The sequence below is a fragment of the Orycteropus afer genome, unplaced genomic scaffold, assembly GCF_000298275.1.
Source record: "Orycteropus afer afer isolate SDZICR_OR568_19922 unplaced genomic scaffold, OryAfe1.0 scaffold00562, whole genome shotgun sequence".
NCBI classification, from domain to species: Eukaryota; Metazoa; Chordata; class Mammalia; order Tubulidentata; family Orycteropodidae; genus Orycteropus; species Orycteropus afer.
The window spans coordinates 1,197,486-1,206,942 of NW_006922149.1; the positions used below are offsets into that span (position 1 = coordinate 1,197,486).

Consider the following 9,457-nt stretch of genomic DNA (forward strand, 5'->3'; position numbering starts at 1 on the left):
ATGCTCTTTCCCTTATGCCACTAACATATTTTCTTAAAAAGGAGACATCATTTCCCTATAGCTCAGTGACTTGACCAGACACATAATTATGTTGTATCTCCATTGTAAGGAAAAGACAAGGATAGAATTTTAAAATACTTTCTTGTGGTCTAGGAAACATTAAAAGGGAAAAACAGACAGGACCATTACATTAGAGATGGTTCACAGAGGAAGCTCGATTTCTAGAGCTCGCAGTGACCTCTGTAACTAAGCACCACCACCTAGGAACATCTGGAGTCCTTGAAATTCAGACACAAGTAACCCCTGAGATGCTGAGCTTTTGCCTCTCCTTCTTCAGGCCTGTCTTTCTGTCTGAGGACAAGTCTCTTCCCCTGCTGATTCACCTGGCACAACTTCCTGTTGTCGTGGGAACTTCTCCCACAAACCATAAAACACAGCCACTCCAACATTTCCACAAGAGGTATACATGGCATACCAGGGAGAAATCATTTCCTAATACTTTTAATGTTTCAATGCCAATCTATGTTGTTCAAGTATACTAAAAATAAAGCTTACCTTGGTGGGTGTGAAAAGCTGTGTGTGCATCCAAGTAGGGGGTGGAAAGTGTATGAGATGACGTGGAAATATCTGAGTCTGGTCATTCTGTGTGTAGAGAAGCACACATCCATTTCTTCCAGGATATTACTTGTGTCCCTTTCGGACATTATAACCTATTAATGTAAAAATAAATGTTATTTGCCTTTGATGCCTTGGAAGAATTTTCATATAAGAACAAGTCCAAAAAACAATATCCTTTGACAGTGTTTGTAATATAGTTCTGTTGCCATGTGTAAATGGTAATTAAACACAAATTATGTCACTCTTACATCCCAGATATATTCATACTGGAAAATTTAGGTGATGGGTATAGGGGTGTTTACTGTAAAAATCTTTCAACTTTGCTGTCAGTTTGAAAATTTTTATAATAAAAGATTAGAAAAGTCTTCAGGGAAATGAAATTTAAAGACTGTCCTGAAGCTAATGGCAGAAGTACCGGTAAGGCGTGTTGAGCCGACCTGCAGGGCACTGTGCTGTAGGATCTGCAGGCCCTTCGGCATGCTGCTTTGGGATAGACTGATACAGGAAACACGGGATTCTTCTGCTTCTTTCAGACATTTCTCATTCTGTTTCTTCTCTAGCTATGTACACTTCTAAAGTAGACAAGCTGTGAGCAACTCTCAAAAAATGTTTGAATTGTTTTATAAATCAGTCTTGGGGTTACTGGGTTTCCTTTGGAGTAAGGGGTAGTTATATTTTGAGAAACCACATAACTGAGTAAGTTCATTTATATGGGCTGGGTTTGGCTAGATTATTCTAATTATGCATAATTATCTTTCATATTAACTGAGTGTGTGTAGTCGAGGAGTGATGTGATCGAGGAAAGCACACAGGGCTCGATTCTTAAGGGCAAGGCTGTGCCCATTTTTCAGACCAGTGAGGCACGCAGCCTGATCTTTCAACACCAAGTTCAATCAAACCTTACTAGATGAGGGAAAATTTAAAAATTCATCTGACAGAGCTCTCCTGGCCTCTCCTTTTCTGTGATTTTCCTTGAGAGATTTTCAGCAGCTCTCTCCTCCCTTCTGCTGACCCCTCTCTGTCTCAGCTCTCTCTCTTTTTCAAACCTGTAGCCTCTCTACCCAAGACGTGACCTCTTTAATCTCTGATGGAGACTGGACTCTCCAGGCTTGCGTCCTATTGTCAGTAATATGACTCTATTTTTGGATTGGCATCTAGTGTCATGAAACATCTGCTTCTCTATCTCTTAATCATTATCTGGTGGCAGCATTAACTTTATGCTTATCATTCTTATATCTCAACTATGGACCCATCAATCAACATGAATTTGTCTCAGAATTAAGAAACCCAATGTACATAATTTATATAGCATGGAGTGTTGGATTGTCTAGCTTTCAGAAAGCCAAGCTTTTGAATAGCCCCAATTAAGAAAAGATGTAACTATCCCCCTTTAAAAAAAAAAAAAAAAAAGCCATTATAATGGCTTTGTTTTGACTATTGTCCTTTTAACTACATCACATTCATATTAGGCAAAAAAAAATTTCCTGTTGTTTAACATCATCTATCAAAGAGGCCAGGAGCTCTGGTAGCATAGTGCCTAAGGCACTTGACTGCTAACCAGAAGGCTGGCGGTTCAAACCCACCAGCCACTCCTCGGAAGGAAGGTTGGGCATTCCTACTTCCGTAGTGATACTGCCTCGGAAACCCAAGGAGGGGTCGCCATGAGTCGGGGCCAACTCGATGGCAAATAACAACAACAACAACAACAACATCAAAGAGGCCAAGATGATTTTAGATAAGTTCTTCCTTCTGAAGCTAAGTGCTTTCAGGTGAGGAAATTTAGTAGCAATGAAGAAGGATGAGAATATAATTGAGTAGAGTTTCCTCTTTGATCAATTTGCCAAAATCCTGCAGAATCCTAGCAGGATCTTCCAGCTAAAGAATCGAGCCCCCTGTGCACAACTGAACTCCACTCTGTGTTATCTTATTCCAGGATATTTTACAGTTTCTTTTCTTTTGTTTTGTCTTTTTATTTCAACAAAATGAAAATAGAGCTCGGAAGTAAGTTGTGTGAGCCACTCCTTTCAACATTTGCAGAATTTTCTACTGGCTGCATGCACCCAGCAGATCCTTTGTGAATTTCAGTAGTCTGATTGCTGCTATGGAAATGTGATCCAAAATCATGATATTTTTCTGTGATAAGTGAAGTTCACAAGGAAGAAAGCAACATATGTTTCTTATTCTTCTTTTTTTAGGGGACCAAAAAAAAAAAAATGTAATATACATCTGCCTGTTATCTTTTATCCTGGCAGCTGTAGCTCAAGTAGCTTTTTCACCAGCTCTCCTACACTGCAGGCAGTACAAAAAGCAGCAAGGCAAGACGGATGATTTACGTTCAGAGAGGATTAGGAATTCCAATCAAACAATGATACTCTATATCAGACTTCCAGAGTAGAAAATAGAATGGGCAAAATTCTACTGTCAGACACATAATATAGCAATCTAAGAGAAATCAATTAGTCTTCGTTGTTTGTAAGATGAAGTACTCAGCTCACCATGGGACCATCAGCTGCCCTGCCACCTGACATGCAGAGCTCAGGATTTCCTCTGTATCTACAGGTCTATGGTCCATTGTTCCCAAGTGCCAGTTATTCATGTACCACCTATGGTATTGCTTACTTCAATCTGAAAACGAAGCTTGATATAAACCTCTATAATGAAAGGGTAAAAATATCTCACTTGCAGTAAAAACAAGGTCTAGGTACAGCAGTTGGATAGTTGAAACACTGGTATTGGCTTTGAGACTATGGAGAAAGCTTCAAGCTGAGGTCTTGCTCTCTCTCTTCCTCTCTCTGGAAGAGAATAGAGGGGTTGGGAGATGAAAGACAGGTTGAGACCAGCTGAGACATTCTCCTTGCAGTAATCAAGAGGAAGAAGAGAATTAAAAGAGAATAACTGTCTCACCATGTTTTGGAATTATTTAACATCTTATTTGAGTACCACTGAAAATCATCTAGAACACCTCTGGTGGTATAAATCCAATAATACGAAAGCGCTGTCCTAATTCAACCCATTTCATTTCATCCATGAGGGAAGTGAATATCACATTAGGGCCTGTAGATAGAACCCATGACTGGCATTGCTACTCTTTCTAGTACACCTCTCGGTAATGACCCACTGATGTTTGAGGGGGGTTTATTTTTTCTTGTTTTTAAAAGGAACACACCAAGAAGTATGTTTGAAAGAAACCCTTGTAAGTACTTTAAAAGAAAAACACCTTTCTGGACAATATATTGGATCTACATACATGCTTTGAAATGTTTGCTAAACTGGAACATAGTCCATATTTATAATAGGGCAAAAAAAGATCCAATTAACTTAGTTATAAGTGTTCTAACAGAAAAACTATAGTCTAAATGCAAGCTAGAACCTTAAACTGTTTGAGACTGTTAGAAATTGTGTTATAGACTGGTGTCAGTTAAACTTTTATTGGCAGAAAGAGATCTGTTTTCACTGTAGAGCAGATTTGGTGACATCTTGGATATTCTGATTTCAAAAAGAAATCATCACTAAACAACACAAACGTTTGTTATAGAAATTTTCCTGGCAGTAAAATCTTGCCCTGTGAGTTTTATTCTGTGTATGTAATTCTCTTTTAATTTCAATTGAAAAATAATCAAAAGCCATCCCTTTGGCATTAAAACGATATTTGTAAAAGATTCACCATTGAAGTAATAAGGGCAGCATGGAACCCCCCCTCCCCCATTAAGTAGCTCAGAGAAAGCTGCCTCTGCTTTGAAGCAAGGCTTAAAGAACAATACCACTTTTCTCTTGTTGGGAAATCTTAATTTCTGGCACACAGTAAATGCTGAATAAATATTTGCTGAAATAATAAGTAAAGAAATAGAGTTCTCATTCAGAAGAATTTTTTTTTTTTTAATGGCAGACTTTGGACTGTCAATGAGGTACACATAATGCTATTTAAAATTAGATAAAAATAACCTTACAAATAGCAATTCCATCTGTCAAATAACTATCCTCTGACATTACTCTTCACTAAAAGTTAAGGGAAATTCTCCCAAGGACATAGTCTGGCCCTCCTTCAAATTCAGTGGCAGTTTAAGATCGAAGTCAAGTGAAATACAATGAAGAATAAGAGAATTATGTGTTTGGAGTTATCTTGCTGCTAGTTGAATCAAAGCTTCATTTTTGTTAATAAGAATCTCACTTATCACTGTGTTTTCATCAGGTTCAAATACCTAACCCAATCCATTTCAGACTAAGCAGGGCTAAGACCTGTATCTAGCCATGTAGGCATAGGAAGGTGCTCACGGCGCCAACATCGGTGAATTCCCAAGCGCTTGGCATATTCCTTCCTATGTCTATTTGTCACGATACTGGGGCTTTAAGGAATGTTTTGGCTTTTTTCTCATATGGTGAAAAACCCTTATGAGCCTTTCTGAATTCAACTTTAACTATCTGGTAAATAGTTGTCCTGAGGACATCTCATTTCTTGCTCTTTCTCCTTTTTTTGTGGTGTTGGGGAAGCATGCTTCTCATTGTACCAGATACATAACCAGTTTGGACTTTACCCCAGATACTCAAGGCATTATCCATGCAGTTATTTGCTCTTGTCAATTTTATGCATGCTTTTTGGAAGGCAATAAGACAGCCATATAAAGAAAGGAACCTATATGACTTCAAATTCTGTCTTTTAGATTGAGAAGTGTAAAGATGGAGCAGAGGAAATTGAATGACCAAGCAAATACCTTGGTGGACCTGGCAAAGGTAAGCTCTAGGTGGTAAAATTCTTGGTTGTCTCTTTTAGAACAAATGACTGGACATTAACTAAGAATACTTTAGAAGAAGCTCATCCGAAAATTTAGTTAATTGATAAATCAAATCAACAAACCATGTTTAAAATGACAGTCTAACCTAAAATAATTGTTTCTAGCTCTCTTACATTAATGACGCTCTTTTGATGTAAATTATCTGACTCCCATTCTTAAAACTTTCCTAACTGATTTGCAAATACAATAAGAAACATAAGTGGAATATGACATGATAGCAGTGATTCTTACTTGTAGCTCATTTGCATGTACCTATGAGAGCACAGTTACATACTGAGAGTGCCTATAGGTTCAGATCTAAATAGACTAATCATTAAAATTAATTTATTTTAAGAAAACTTGATATTCCACGTTTTAGAATATACTATATGGTTATTTCTTTATTTCACTATTTAAAAATCATGCCGTTTCTTAAAAAATACATTAATAGTCCCCAAATTCTTCTGCCACATTTGTAAGATTTATCTAATTGATTGTTGATTGTTTTGCCAAGTAAAATCCACTCTTAAAATATGAATGTTTATCAACAAGGAAGATATTGCTAAAGGAGTCATTAAAAACGCATGAATCAATACAAATGCTTTGAAAGAGGCGATTTTGATGTGGACCCTGGTGTTCTGATGTATGTGTGATAAATTACCTATGCCTTTTACTAAGATCTCAAATATAATCTTTTAAAAAACTACACATATTTGGTCTGGTCCCAATGCATAATAAATCTTAATTATACTCATTTTAAAGTATAATATCAATAACATACTACAAAAATATATTCAAGATGAATATTCATCTTATAAATAGAGCGATAAGTGAAAGTCCTTAATGAAATCACCCCAAGAGAGCAAATATGCATTTAAGGTGAGCTGTATATATATATATATGAGGCATGAATGTGTCCTAAATTAATATTTATATACGTGGCTCTTGTGTGGACTCGTCATAAAACAAAGACGGGACAGGCTCATGCATTGCTTCAAGAAGAAATTGGGTATTTATGAATGGAGTAGGTCACTTGGAAATATAATGAAAATATGTACTTGTTTTTCAAGTATACATCAGTGAGGCAAGATGTACTTATTTCAAATTATTTCTTCAGTACTGTGCTTATCATTATGACTATAGGACTGCATGCCATAAGTATAATATCAATAATATATGTGCTGAATAAATTGGTGTTACTCATCTAAGCTCAAGACTCTAGTAAAAAAAAAATAAAGTGAATGAACTTTTTTGTCTACATGGACAAACTGAAACTAGGTGCCTGTGTTCTAATGATCCTTTGAGATTCTTGGTTATTAAGCAGAAAAGAGTACACTTGTAAAGGAATGTGGTGTGGAAAGTTTCACCTTGGAAAAGGTTGTGCTGGTGGCACAGTACCTAAGGCATTTGACTGCTTAACCGGAAGGGTGGCGGTTCAAACCCACCAGCCACTCCATGGAAGGAAGACTGGGTAATCTACTTCCGTAAAGGTTTACCCCCTTGGAAACCCAATGGGGATTGCTATAAATTGGAATCGACTCGATGGCAAGTGGGTTGGGTTTGGTTTTTGGTTAACCTTCCTCTGGTCTGATCATCCCTAGGGTCCTCCTTTCTTGTCTCTCTCAGCTACTTCAGGAGCTAGAACTGGGAGAGACAGTCAATTACAGGGTTCACTGAAACACCAAAAGCAACTTCCCATTTCAAACCAGTCAACTCAGATTAAGCCATAGCCGGCAAGGTAACCTGGTGACTTTAGCATCTTCCCTAATTTTTACTCTCTCAGTAGTAGCCTGTGAAAATGATGTTTGATCCAATGGAGTGAAGCTTGTAATTTGGAACATAGGACAATGAAAGATATTTAGAAATTTCTTTATTGCTTTAGGTTACTAAACTACTTAATAAAATCAGTTTATTCTAAAATTCATTCATGTTCTACCCTCAAAATGTCTGCTACATCCCAATACTACCTGTGCTATTATTTATTGTTCTTAAAAATTAGCCTTGCCTTAATATTAAAACCAAACCCACTTCTGTTGAGTCAGTTCCAACTCATAGCGACCCCTCCTTGGGTTCATGAGGTGGTTATCACTACAGAAGTAGGTTGCCCAATCTTCCTTCCAAGGAGTGGCTATTGGGTTTGAACTGCCAGCCTTCTGGTTAGCAATCAAATGCCTTAGGCACTATGTCACCAGAACTCCCAGCCCTATTATTACATGTTGAAAAATGAATTTGGCATGTTAAATTTTTGTAATGATTGCTAAACTATCTTCATATATACTATGTTTAAATATGTTTGCATACCACCTGAAATCATGGGGCTTACCATGAATAGAGCCTTCTCTACATTTTCTACAACTGGATCAAATTAATGTCTAAAATCTAGGCATTAACTTCTAGATCTGGCATTGAACAGACACACTCAATTTGATTTGAAAAGTAAACTGTTCAGGTAGCTGACAGCCCTGTTACATTGAGCATCACTATCAGGAGACCAGCACTAAAGCTTGATCAATGACAACTCCTTTCCAGGACACGTGTAATTAAGCCTCTTAGTTCTCTGTTTCTATATACCTTTTATTCCTTTCAATCCTGTTTTCCAGACCCAGAACATCATGTATGACATGATTTCCGACTTAAATGAAAGGAGTGAAGATTTTGAGAAGAGGATTGTTACCCTGGAGACAAAACTAGAGACTTTGATTGGTAGCATCCATGCCCTACCTGGGCTCATCAGCCAGACCATCAGGCAACAGCAGAGAGATTTCATTGAGGCTCAGATGGAGAACTACGACAAGCAAGTCACCTACAACGCTGAGCGGTCTAGGTCCTCATCCAGGAGGCGGCGGTCCTCCTCTACAGCGCCACCAACTTCATCAGAGAGTAGCTAGAAGAGAATAAGTTAACCACAGAATAAGACTTTTTGCCATCATATGGTCAATATTTTAGCTTTTATTGTAAAGCCCCTATGGTTCTAATCAGTGTTATCCGGGTTCTGATGTCAGAATTCTGGGAACCTGAACACTAAGTTTTAGGCCAAAATGAGTGAAAACTCTTTTTTTTTTTTTTTCCTTTCAGATGCACAGGGAATGCACCTATTATTGCTATATAGATTGTTCCTCCTGTAATTTCACTAACTTTTTATTCATGCACTTCAAACAAACTTTACTACTACACTATATGATATCTAATAAAAAAAAAGTTAATTTCTGCACATACTTGTTTGGTCACTTGACATTTCTAAAGTTTCACATTTCTTTGCAGGTAAAATGATTATCATCTGATGATGGTCATGATTTTGATTCAAAAAGTTTGACTTATTGGAAAAATGGCATTCAATTACTTCATACCCTGTTCAGATTTTCCCTCATTAGGAAATACTAGAGTTACAATAATTTGACCCAGCCCAGCTGACTATTATTTTCAAGTTTACACTGTTTCATATTTAAATATAAGTTTCACATTATTTGGAAAGTGAAGCTGGTATATAAAACATATATAATCAAGGGGCACAGATTCTTTCAAGAATTCCTTTTTCCCCATTCATCAGCAAACCTAAGTGGGGAAAATATCAGATTACTCCACTAAATTGATGTTGCTGCATTTCAGGTCTTCACTATTAATTTCATATCTTTTCATGTATTCATTTATTATGAGGGGCCTTTAAGGTATTCATATATGCACATGTTGTCTTAGCTCATAAGAGCATAATGAACACATATATGGATAACTCTTAACATACCACATATTGCCGAGCAGATAGCCCCCTCTCAGTCTGGACTTGTATATTTAGTACATGGAAGTAAATGGCACCTAGTAAATTTCACAAGTTTTACCATACTTTTTTTCATGGGCAGTAAAGGTCAATTTGGGTAAAAGAGGACTATAGAGTAGTTCTCTATGTAGAGTATTTCTCTATATAGAGTGTTGTTGTTTGTTGTTATTTGCCGTCAAGTCAGCCCGAACTCATAGCGACCCCTTCTTGGGTTTCCGAGGCAGTATCACTACAGAAGTAGGATTGCCCAACTTTCCTTCCGAGGAGTGGCTGGTGGGTTTGAACCGCCATATGGTTA

At 37.3% G+C, this 9,457-nt stretch overlaps 1 protein-coding gene across 1 annotated transcript in view; it reads left to right on the plus strand.

Moving 5' to 3' along the window:
• Nucleotides 1-8,275, plus strand: part of KCNN2 (potassium calcium-activated channel subfamily N member 2) — a 234,330-nt gene extending 226,055 nt beyond the window's left edge. Inside the window, exons 8-9 of the mRNA XM_007955976.2 lie at nt 5,277-5,346; nt 7,988-8,275. Of these exons, the coding sequence (XP_007954167.2) occupies nt 5,277-5,346; nt 7,988-8,275 (358 nt within the window). The remainder of the gene's footprint in view (nt 1-5,276; nt 5,347-7,987) is intronic.
• The last annotated feature ends 1,182 nt before the right edge of the window (nt 8,276-9,457 follow it).